This window comes from Salmo salar, chromosome ssa05 (genome assembly GCF_905237065.1).
Source record: "Salmo salar chromosome ssa05, Ssal_v3.1, whole genome shotgun sequence".
Lineage (NCBI taxonomy): Eukaryota > Metazoa > Chordata > Actinopteri > Salmoniformes > Salmonidae > Salmo > Salmo salar.
Genome location: NC_059446.1, coordinates 90,561,336 through 90,573,835, shown reverse-complemented (window position 1 = coordinate 90,573,835; position 12,500 = coordinate 90,561,336). Strand labels below are relative to the sequence as shown.

The following is a 12,500-nucleotide window of genomic DNA, read 5'->3' as shown; positions in this document are numbered from 1 at the left end:
ACAGTATATCACCAGACATTGTATGCCTGATTAGAGGGGGATTCATGGGAACAGCAGGTATGGTTCAGTAAACAAGTCATAACACAGCAACATATACTGAAGAAGCTGGCAGGTCAATACGTCTAAACTATTGGAAATCATTCCAATTCACAAGCTCCTCTTCTGTCAAACCTTCTGGTCACAACACATAAAGCCTTTCTGACAGGATTGAAACCACAATGTTGCAATTACTGTGCTGAGATATAAATGTCAGATATGCTTTATCAAACAGTTTCTTGGCTGCGCTGCCTCTCTGCCCCCCGAAGACAAATACAATGAAAACAGAAAACAGTGTGCAATATTGAGACAGGAGAATGTCAGAGTTGCTTTCACTATCTATCACATGCAATCAGTATCACATTTCACTTCTTACGTTTCAGTTGAGAACTGAGCAAAGTGAGCCAAACATTCACATAGGGAAAGACATCATTAAAAGTTCAAAGAGCAGTTTGAATAGAGCACAGCAGGCGCAGGAAGCAGACCTGGAGAGTCAAACAGCTGATCTAATTGTAGAACTCGTGCAGCCAGGTACTCAGGTATTTCTCTGGCATTGTGTTAAAAGCAGTCTGAATACCGGTGTACCGGTCCTTGGTTATGACCCAGACTAGAATGTTCATATTGTTACAAATGTAACAACCATGTGGTTGTCAGGAGTGCAGAATTTCCTGGAATTCTCCCCATATCACATATTTATCACACTAACGAAACACATGCAAACACATGGAGAGAGAGAGATGGAGAAAGAGAGAGAGAGAGAGGGAGAGGGGGGAGGAGAAAGAGGGAGAGGGAGAGGGAGGAGAAAGAGAAAGAAAGAGAGAGAGGGCGAAAGACAGACAGAGTGAATCTTTCTCCTTTACTGTGATAAATATTCCTCACAAAGAGATTCATTATTCACAGAAATGACTACATTTATTACAAATTTGAACTTATTAAACCCAGAGGAAAAAGTAAAAATACTCATGGGCGAAGGAGCAATGGCTCCTCTTGCAGCCAAATATGTATTTGCCTGCCATAGCCTGAGGGACACTGAATAATAACATCTGCATAGTAAGCAGTAACTTACTTATTATTAATATTATTGTTATTAATATTATTGTTATTACTATTATTATTGTTGTTTATCATTCCAAATAGTAGTGGTATGGGTAGTAATGGTAATGATAGCAGTTTAGTGATGGTGGTGGTGGTAGTAGTAGTAGTAGTAGTAGTAGTAGTGGTATGGGTAGTAATGGTAATGATAGCAGTTTAGTGATGGTGGTGGTAGTAGTGGTAGTGGTATGGGTGGTAATGGTAATAATAGCAGTTTAGTGATGGTGGTGGTAGTAGTAGTAGTAGTAGTAGTAGTAGTAGTAGTGGTATGGGTAGTAATGGTAATGATAACAGTTTAGTGATGGTGGTAGTAGTAGTAGTAGTAGTAGTAGTAGTAGTAGTGGTATGGGTAGTAATGGTAATGATAGCAGTTTAGTGATGGTGGTGGTGGTAGTAGTAGTAGTAGTAGTAGTAGTGGTATGGGTAGTAATGGTAATGATAGCAGTTTAGTGATGGTGGTGGTGGTAGTAGTAGTAGTAGTAGTAGTAGTAGTGGTATGGGTAGTAATGGTAATGATAGCAGTTTAGTGATGGTGGTGGTGGTAGTAGTAGTAGTAGTAGTAGTAGTAGTGGTATGGGTAGTAATGGTAATGATAGCAGTTTAGTGATGGTGGTGGTGGTAGTAGTAGTAGTAGTAGTAGTAGTAGTGGTGGTATGGGTAGTAATGGTAATGATAACAGTTTAGTGATGGTGGTGGTAGTAGTGGTAGTGGTATGGGTAGTAATGGTAAAGATAGCAGTTTAGTGATGGTGATGGTAGTAGTGGTAGTAGTAAGGGTAGTAATGGTAATGTTAACAGTTTAGTGGTGGTGGTGGTAGTAGTGGTATGGGTAGTAATGGTAATGATAGCAGTTTAGTGATGGTGGTGGAAGTAGTGGTAGTAGTAGTAGTAGTAGTAGTAGTGGTATGGGTAGTAATGGTAATGATAGCAGTTTAGTGATGGTGGTGGTAGTAGTAGTAGTAGTAGTAGTAGTAGTAGTAGTGGTGGTATGGGTAGTAATGGTAATGATAGCAGTTTAGTGATGGTGGTGGAAGTAGTAGTAGTAGTAGTAGTAGTAGTAGTAGAGGTATGGGTAGTAATGGTAATGATAACAGTTTAGTGATGGTGGTGGTAGTAGTAGTAGTGGTATGGGTAGTAACGGTAATGATAACAGTTTAGTGATGGTGGTGGTGGTAGTAGTAGTGGTAGTAGTAGTAGTAGTAGTAGTGGTATGGTAGTAATGGTAATGATAACAGTTTAGTGATGGTGATGGTAGTAGTAGTAGTAGTAGTAGTAGTAGTAGTGGTATGGGTAGTAATGGTAATGATAGCAGTTTAGTGATGGTGGTGGTAGTAGTAGTAGTAGTAGTAGTAGTAGTAGTGGTATGGGTAGTAATGGTAATGATAGCAGTTTAGTGATGGTGGTGGTAGTAGTAGTGGTATGGGTGGTAATGGTAATGATAACAGTTTAGTGATGGTGGTAGTAGTAGTAGTAGTAGTAGTAGTAGTAGTAGTAGTGGTATGGGTAGTAATGGTAATGATAGCGGTTTAGTGATGGTGGTAGTAGTAGTAGTAGTAGTAGTAGTAGTAGTAGTAGTGGTATGGTAGTAATGGTAATGATAACAGTTTAGTGATGGTGATGGTAGTAGTAGTAGTAGTAGTAGTAGTATGGTAGTAATGGTAATGATAGCAGTTTAGTGATGGTGGTGGTGGTAGTAGTAGTAGTAGTAGTAGTAGTAGTGGTGGTATGGGTAGTAATGGTAATGATAACAGTTTAGTGATGGTGGTGGTAGTAGTGGTAGTGGTATGGGTAGTAATGGTAAAGATAGCAGTTTAGTGATGGTGGTGGTGGTAGTAGTAGTAGTAGTAGTAGTAGTAGTAGTAGTAGTGGTATGGGTAGTAATGGTAATGATAGCAGTTTAGTGATGGTGGTGGTAGTAGTAGTAGTAGTAGTAGTAGTAGTAGTAGTAGTGGTATGGTAGTAATGGTAATGATAGCAGTTTAGTGATGGTGGTGGTAGTAGTGGTATGGGTAGTGTCGTGACGTTGTATTAGTTAATGTGACGACTGTTGCTCATCGAATGATTAACGGTTTATAATTGCGTGATTAAATGAATTAAGCAATGAATCAAGCAATTATTAACTCATCAACCTGGGGCGCCATGGGAACATTATTTTGATTGAGTTTCTATTTCCCAAATTAACTCAAAGGATATCAGAATATCGATTTTACAACAGTCGCTAAATTAATCAATTTCCTCTACAGTCTCATTCTGAACGTCGCATAATCCGGGAATCTGCACGGACCCGGGTCCCACCAATGAGTTTACCACACCAATCTTAGTTGATTATTTATTTACTAGCAAGCTAAAATGATGATAAAAATACACATACACAAAACACAGTCTAGCTATTGATTAGGACTTAGTATAACGGGCCAACACACTATGGAACGTGTTACCCAAAATGGGGATTTAAAAGAGAGAGAAACCAAGAAAGTACACGAGAGAAATATACATTTGGGTTCATTTGTCAGCTATGCTTATTTAAACCTAGCCTTGCCCCGAACTGCCGCTCTTATGGGTCAGAATATAATGATGTAATTACGTGTTGGAGGTCTCAGAAGGGAAGCTCCGCGTGTGTCGTTCAGGCTTCTCAATGACGCACTTCTCCGGCGCAGCTCTCTGGTTGTCCTCACGATGTCAGTGTCCTTCTTGGCTTAGGGGTCTGATCCCTCGCCCTTGATCTGAAAGGGGTCTTCTGAGGACAGACAGCTCTGTAGCTCAGAGCTCACAGCTTCGGACTCGAACGGTGTAGATACCACGATTCAATGGAGAGTGGAGGCTGGGTGGTTCGGCTTGAATTCACCCGCTTAGACACAGCTACTCGTCCGTAGCTCGTGTAGAAAAAGATTTCTTTGTCTTCAACCTTGTGTTTCATTTTGGGGTTCGTTGACTTTGTTAGACCTTCGCTGCAGCTTGGGGTCAATTAGTCTCCTATGTTAATTCTTCACTCTCCTGTCTTATACCCTCGGGTCAGAAGTGGGCGTAACCGCCTTTAGGGCAATTCTCTGGGCGGACCAAGTTAAGGGGCAAGGCCTAGATTTGACTAAAATCCTATTTTAGACACTACCTTCACATCTCATCTTTACCAAAACATTCTCTTTGATTTGGATATTTTCCACACAACGTACAATGTATAAACATCAGGCATATACTGGGAAAACTCTTAAAGGTACAATGTTTTCATAATAACGTCATCTCTTAACCTTTAATAACAATACAAAAGTTACATACATTTTCATATTCCACCTCTCGTCATGACCACCATTGTGGCTGACGGAAACCATTGTTCCAAAGTCCCTTTATTGCATGTTTAATGTTCTGAGGCCAGTTCTCCAGAGGACAAAGGGATTTCTCTGTGGCCTAAGGTTTATTATGGGCGTGAGGTGTCATAAAACCCCCCACATCTTCAGACCCCTAGATCTCTCCTCCTCTGTTGGGGTTTTGGGAGATAATCTGTAGGGTGGTGGTCTCCTGTACCCTGACCTGATCAGGACAGTCATGACAGTAGTAATGGTAATGATAACAGTTTAGTGGTGGTGGTGGTGGTAGTAGTGGTATGGGTAGTAATGGTAATGATAACAGTTTAGTGATGGTGATGGTAGTAGTAGTAGTAGTAGTAGTAGTGGTATGGGTAGTAATGGTAAAGATAACAGTTTAGTGATGGTGGTAGTAGTAGTAGTAGTAGTAGTAGTAGTAGTAGTAGTGGTATGGGTAGTAATGGTAATGATAGCAGTTTAGTGATGGTGGTGGTAGTAGTAGTAGTAGTAGTAGTAGTAGTAGTAGTAGTGGTATGGGTAGTAATGGTAATGATAGCAGTTTAGTGATGGTGGTGGTAGTAGTAGTAGTAGTAGTAGTAGTAGTAGTAGTGGTATGGGTAGTAATGGTAATGATAGCGGTTTAGTGATGGTGGTGGTAGTAGTAGTAGTAGTAGTAGTAGTAGTAGTAGTGGTATGGGTAGTAATGGTAATGATAGCAGTTTAGTGATGGTGGTGGTGGTAGTAGTGGTAATGATGATGATGGTAGTTGTAGTACTGATGTAATGGTGAAGATGACCGTTATTTAGTTATAAGTTAGTTATAGTTTCATTTTCCATATTTATATTTTTATATTTATTACATTACATTCTACTATTGACTGTTACCATTTTATTGTTATTATTTTTGTATATAATTTTGTATTATTATTATTTACTGCCATTTTATATTATTATTTGTTATTGTTTATAATTTTATTACCATGTATATTGTATACATTGTGGCTTTGGCAATATTGACACAATGTTTTTCATGCCAATAAAGCAGCTTGAATTTTAATTTGAATCAATCAGTAACCAATAGAACACTGTGATCAGAGCTCATTACAAGACTGGCTGCTTTCCCTATCGATCTAAACACACAGTGACACACACACACACACACACACACACACACACACACACACACACACACACACACACACACACACACACACGCAGCGTGCCAGAAATGGGAGAGGGGCTTTCCGTCATTGATTTTCATTCAGATCCCACCATCCACCCACCACACCTAATCCAAAACAACAGTGTGGCTCTGTCCCAAATGGAACTCCATTACCTGCATAATGTAGTCAGGGCCATAGGACTCTGGTCTAAAGTAGTGCACTGTGTAGGGAATAGGGCTCTGGTCTAAAGTAGTGCACTATGTAGGGAATAGGACTCTGGTCTAAAGTAGTGCACTGTGTAGGGACTAGGGCTCTGGTCTAAAGTAGTGCACTATGAAGGGAATAGGGCTCTGGTCTAAAGTAGTGCACTATGTAGGGAATAGGGCTCTGGTCTAAAGTAGTGCACTATATAGGGACTAGGGCTCTGGTCTAAAGTAGTGCACTATGAAGGGAATAGGGCTCTGGTCTAAAGTAGTGCACTATATAGGGACTAGGGCTCTGGTCTAAAGTAGTGCACTATGTAGGGAATAGGGCCCTGGTCTAAAGTAGTGCACTATGAAGGGAATAGGGCTCTGGTCTAAAGTAGTGCACTATATAGGGACTAGGGCTCTGGTCTAAAGTAGTGCACTATGAAGGGAATAGGGCCCTGGTCTAAAGTAGTGCACTATGTAGGGAATAGGGCCCTGGTCTAAAGTAGTGCACTATGTAGGGAATAGGGCTCTGGTCTAAAGTAGTGCACAATATAGGGACTAGGGCTCTGGTCTAAAGTAGTGCACTATGAAGGGAATAGGGCTCTGGTCTAAAGTAGTGCACTATATAGGGACTAGGGCTCTGGTCTAAAGTAGTGCACTATGTAGGGAATAGGGCTGTGTGTTGGTAGATAGGTCTACTGGACAAGTGTAAAAAGGTCTATTCACTCTGAATGAGCCAAGTTCAGTAATAGAAATGTAAAGGGCAGTGAAATACAGTCTGTTGTCCCCCATCACAGACTGTCAACCAATCACCCTGGAGCTTTCCCACAGCCTGGGACCATCTGGCTCTGGAAATGAAATCAGTCCAAAACAACCCTTCCACTGTTCCTGTTCAAGTATTTATTAACCTTCCTATCTGAACGCCTTATCTCTATGAACCCAAGGTCTGCTTTCATGATGGAAGGCAGTATGACCACTTAACAAATAATTCACTCAACTATAGACTAGAACAGAGCACAATAGAACATAAAAAACAGTATTTATATATTATGTTAATGGTCATCACTTGTGTTGCTGCCAACAACAACTGTGTTCTAGTAAACATGGCAACAGGACAGAAAATGCCTTTTCGTGCAGCAACGCAAAGCGACGCGCCTCCCGGTTCAGTCCGTCCAATGGAAAAATCCTATGACATCATAATCAATCAGGTTCAGTCCGTCCAATGGAAAAATCCTATGACATCATAATCAATCAGGTTCAGTCCGTCCAATGGAAAAATCCTATGACATCATAATCAATCAGCTGATCTATTACCGCGAATGTGATCTGACCCCTTTTTTTGTAACTTCTGTTATCAATACATATGATAAGATACGAAAAACAATAGGTGAAAATTAAATAGATAATATTAATATTTAATATCGAACCGAACTTGTTGTGAATAGATGAGATTAAATGAGATTAAAAAGATATATATATGTGAAATGAGATGACTTTCCACCAGACACAACTGATCAACAATGGCACCAAACTCAGTTAAGAACCCCTGTAAAACTAGCTCTGTTCCACTGTGTTAGTGTGCGTCCCTGGACCAGAGCTAGACCCCTGAATAGACAGACTACTGTACCTGTTCTGCCATCCCTGTAGCAGGTTGGTGTATTTATTGAGGACCCCCTCCAGGCGCCGCTTGCGGGTTTGATGCGGAGTAGAACCGCTGTCCCCGGACACCCCACCACGGCTGCCTGCGGTGCCTGCCTCTGAGCTCAGGCTGTGCGGACACGGACCGCCACCTCCTCCGTCCAACCTCCGTGCGGCGGGATTCCCATGGCAGGATGCGGGGTTGATCGTGTTGGAGCCTGGGTGCTTGTCCATAGTTGAGATTTAGTCTAACGATAAAATGATTATCTTGTTTTAGAAGGTGTAAAACCGAACGATAAGAAGATTGAATGCAGTGGAGATTCCAGAACAGGGTGATAACCACATTCTCCGTTAGTGCCGCTTCTTGGAGAATATGGACCCTGTACTGTCTTATGCTGAGAGAAGAAGAGAGAGGAGAAGAAGAGAGAACAAGAGGAGAGAAGAGGGGTATTCCGTGTCTTGCTGCGGTGTTGGTGTGTGTGGCTCTGACGTTTCTGCGTTTTTTCTACTGGAAATCCCGGGATGGTCACTCCCTTTGACTGCCAGCCAACCACGACACTGGTGTACCTCTAGAATACAGAGTTATATACATCATCGCTGAGAACACACGGATTCACCACAGTTTATTCACCACACACAAGGATCCCAACGTACATGCATGATGTGTGGGACATTCAATATTTCATTTCGAATAGGTTCAAAATAGGACGATGTCATTTAACCTATTTGATATGAAAATGTAAGGCTATTCAATTAATATTCTTCTTGAATTTCTTCCAGAAAAGAGACATTAGTAAACATTGCAACAATTGTCTTGCAATTTATCAGGGGACAGACATCAGATGAAATAGGATAATAAACTTCTACCTGCTAATTGTAACAAACATAAAAACTCCAAATCCCAGAATCCTCCAGTGCGGCATCTCCTTGGTGATGTCATTTACAGTAGTCCAGTCTGTAGTAGCGTAGCGGCTCTCTCTTGTCTCCTCTCCATAAATCCACTCCACATATCATCTGTCACTAGTTACCTATATCTTCGAAATCAATACATTTTGAACAGTTTCTTCTCCGGAAGCATATAGGAAACATCTCCAATGGCGTCGCCTCTGAAAGTGTGTATTGTCGGCTCTGGAAACTGGTGAGTTCAGTCACTGTCAATGATCACTGTTGCTCCTATCGATGACAGGCAACATGCCGTGCAACCTCTAGAGATGGTAAGATAGATGTTACTGGGCCAGTTGGCTAGCTAGAGCAGCATTAGTGTCTGTCTCTTACCGTGTAGGTATCTCTCTCTCTGGCGCAGAGGCGAGCGCGGCTCCATTGGATAACATCGACGTTACATTGTAGATATTGTCAAGGAGAACATGAGCAGAGAGCAACGTGGGGGTTTCAATCCACTTATGTTGAGGCGACTACAATGCATTTCTGTACGATAATGTTTTAAGGATAATGTTTATGACATGAGCAAATTCTTGACAAAGGACAAGGCAGAATATTATAGGTTATCCATTCTAAAATAATGGTGAACAGTTATGATAATAATTTTGATCGTTTTTTGCTATTGTCTCTTGCCACAGGATGATGGTAAATGGTATATTGTAGAGAAGTGTAATGTACATAAATGATTCTTCTTCCCTACAGGGGTTCAGCCATTGCCAGGATAATCGGCAGTAATGCTCAGACCCTGCAGCGTTTTGCCACCACGGTCAAGATGTGGGTGTTTGAGGAGAACGTGAACGGCAGGAATCTCACAGACATCATCAACACAGACCATGAGAATGTCAAGTACCTGCCTGGATACAAACTACCTGACAATGTGGTGAGAGGACTTTCTGAACAGAAATGAGTTTAAACAAAGACTGAATGCTTGTAGTTTACACAATCACCACCCCCCCCCTCTCTCTCCGCCCTCCCCCCTGCTCTCTCACCCTCCTTCCCTCTCTCTCTCACCCCCCCACTTTCTCACCCTCCTTCCCTCTCTCTCTCACTCCCCTCTCTCACCCTCCTTCCCTCTCTCTCTCACCCCCTCTCACCCTCCTTCCCTCTCTCTCACCCCCCCCTCTCAACAGGTGGCGGTACCCCAGCTCCAGGATGCTGCTGAGGGGCTGACCTCCTAGTGTTCGTGGTTCCTCACCAGTTCATCAGGAAGCTGTGTGATGAGATGGTGGGATGTGTCTCCTCCCAGGCCAGGGGAATCACACTCATTAAGGTAAGAGTTTCACGCCGCCCAACGTCCTACTCTTATGTTTACTCTCCAACCTAAAACACATAAGGGCTCACAAGGCTATATGGAGCCCTCTCATTTCTCAGTGTTCTCCTCCTCACAAGGCTATATGGAGCCCTCTCATTTCTCAGTGTTCTCCTCCTCACAAGGCTATATGGAGCCCTGTCCAGTCTGCCTGTCCTGACCACAGTGACAGCAGGGTAGAAACACTACCTGTCCTGACCTCAGTGACAGCAGGGTAGAAACACTACCTGTCCTGACCTCAGTGACAGCAGGGTAGAAACACTACCTGTCCTGACCACAGTGACAGCAGGGTAGAAACACTACCTGTCCTGACCTCAGTGACAGCAGGGTAGAAAAAACACAACCTGTCCTGACCACAGTGACAGCAGGGTAGAAACACTACCTGTCCTGACCTCAGTGACAGCAGGGTAGAAAAACACTACCTGTCCTGACCTCAGTGACTGCAGGGTAGAAACACTACCTGTCCTGACCTCAGTGACAGCAGGGTAGAAACACTACCTGTCCTGACCTCAGTGACAGCAGGGTAGAAAACACTACCTGTCCTGACCTCAGTGACAGCAGGGTAGAAAACACTACCTGTCCTGACCTCAGTGACAGCAGGGTAGTAAACACTACCTGTCCTGACCTCAGTGACAGCAGGGTAGGAAACACTACCTGTCCTGACCTCAGTGACAGCAGGGTAGAAAACACTACCTGTCCTGACCTCAGTGACAGCAGGGTAGAAACACGACCTGTCCTGACCTCAGTGACAGCAGGGTAGAAAACACTACCTGTCCTGAACTCAGTGACAGCAGGGTAGAAAACACTACCTGTCCTGACCTCAGTGACAGCAGGGTAGAAACACTACCTGTCCTGACCTCAGTGACAGCAGGGTAGAAAAACACTACCTGTCCTGACCTCAGTGACAGCAGGGTAGAAAACACTACCTGTCCTGACCTCAGTGACAGCAGGGTATAAACACTACCTGTCCTGAACTCAGTGACAGCAGGGTAGAAAACACTACCTGTCCTGACCTCAGTGACAGCAGGGTAGGTAAACACTACCTGTCCTGACCTCAGTGACAGCAGGGTAGAAAACACTACCTGTCCTGACCTCAGTGACAGCAGGGTAGAAACCACTACCTGTCCTGACCTCAGTGACAGCAGGGTAGAAAACACTACCTGTCCTGACCTCAGTGACAGCAGGGTAGAAAACACAACCTGTCCTGACCTCAGTGACAGCATGGTAGAAAACACTACCTGTCCTGACCTCAGTGACAGCAGGGTAGAAAACACTACCTGTCCTGACCTCAGTGACAGCAGGGTATAAACACTACCTGTCCTGAACTCAGTGACAGCAGGGTAGAAAACACTACCTGTCCTGACCTCAGTGACAGCAGGGTAGGTAAACACTACCTGTCCTGACCTCAGTGACAGCAGGGTAGAAACACTACCTGTCCTGACCTCAGTGACAGCAGGGTAGAAAACACTACCTGTCCTGACCTCAGTGACAGCAGGGTAGAAAACACTACCTGTCCTGACCTCAGTGACAGCAGGGTATAAAACACTACCTGTCCTGACCTCAGTGACAGCAGGGTATAAACACTACCTGTCCTGAACTCAGTGACAGCAGGGTAGAAAACACTACCTGTCCGGACCTCAGTGACAGCAGGGTAGGTAAACACTACCTGTCCTGACCTCAGTGACAGCAGGGTAGAAAACACTACCTGTCCTGACCTCAGTGACAGCAGGGTAGAAAACACTACCTGTCCTGACCTCAGTGACAGCAGGGTAGAAAACACTACCTGTCCTGAACTCAGTGACAGCAGGGTAGAAAACACTACCTGTCCTGACCTCAGTGACAGCAGGGTAGGAAACACTACCTGTCCTGAACTCAGTGACAGCAGGGTAGAAAACATACAGACAGATGTAGCCATATACCATATACCTACCCAATGGGTTTAATGACCTGTTGTTCTATTTAAAAATATCTTGATTAACCAGGAAAGTAAAGTCTTGTGTAATTTGGTTAGATGCTGAATGTTTACGTAGTCTGTCCACAAGAGTTTATTTATCTAATGGTGCATATGGTCTCTCTGCCATGGTCTACCTAGATCTGTCATACATTTATGTAGTTAAAAATAACCATCTTTTAAATCAGATGATGTAGTTAGAACAGCTTTATAACTGTATCAGGGTTCTCTCTCCCCTTTCTGTATTAAACCTCTGGATTGGGCCAGAGCAGGGCCTTGTATTAAACCTCTGGATTGGGCCAGAGCAGGGCCTTGTATTAAACCTCTGGATTGGGCCAGAGCAGGGCCTTGTATTAAACCTCTGGATTGGGCCAGAGCAGGGCCTTGTATTAAACCTCTGGATTGGGACAGAGCAGGGCCTTGTATTAAACCTCTGGATTGGGCCAGAGCAGGGCCTTGTATTAAACCTCTGGATTGGGCCAGAGCAGGGCCTTGTATTAAACCTCTGGATTGGGCCAGAGCAGGGCCTTGTATTAAACCTCTGGATTGGGCCAGAGCGGGGCCTTGTATTAAACCTCTGGATTGGGCCAGAGCGGGGCCTTGTATTAAACCTCTGGATTGGGCCAGAGCGGGGCCTTGTATTAAACCTCTGGATTGGGCCAGAGCAGGGCCTTGTATTAAACCTCAGGATTGGGCCAAAGCAGGGCCTTGTATTAAACCTCTGGATTGGGCCAGAGCAGGGCCTTGTTTTAAACCTCTGGATTGGGCCAGAGCAGGGCCTTGTATTAAACCTCTGGATTGGGCCAGAGCAGGGCCTTGTATTAAACCTCTGGATTGGGCCAGAGCAGGGCCTTGTATTAAACCTCAGGATTGGGCCAGAGCAG

The 12,500-nt window shown here is 43.7% G+C and overlaps 1 protein-coding gene across 1 annotated transcript in view; it reads left to right on the top strand.

Moving 5' to 3' along the window:
* Nucleotides 1-8,322: 8,322 nt before the first annotated feature.
* Nucleotides 8,323-12,500, top strand: part of LOC106594695 (glycerol-3-phosphate dehydrogenase 1-like protein) — a 15,413-nt gene continuing 11,235 nt past the window's right edge. Inside the window, 4 exon segments of the mRNA XM_045719364.1 lie at nucleotides 8,323-8,555; nucleotides 9,059-9,236; nucleotides 9,487-9,520; nucleotides 9,523-9,626. Of these exon segments, the coding sequence (XP_045575320.1) occupies nucleotides 8,512-8,555; nucleotides 9,059-9,236; nucleotides 9,487-9,520; nucleotides 9,523-9,626 (360 nt within the window). The 5' untranslated portion in view covers nucleotides 8,323-8,511.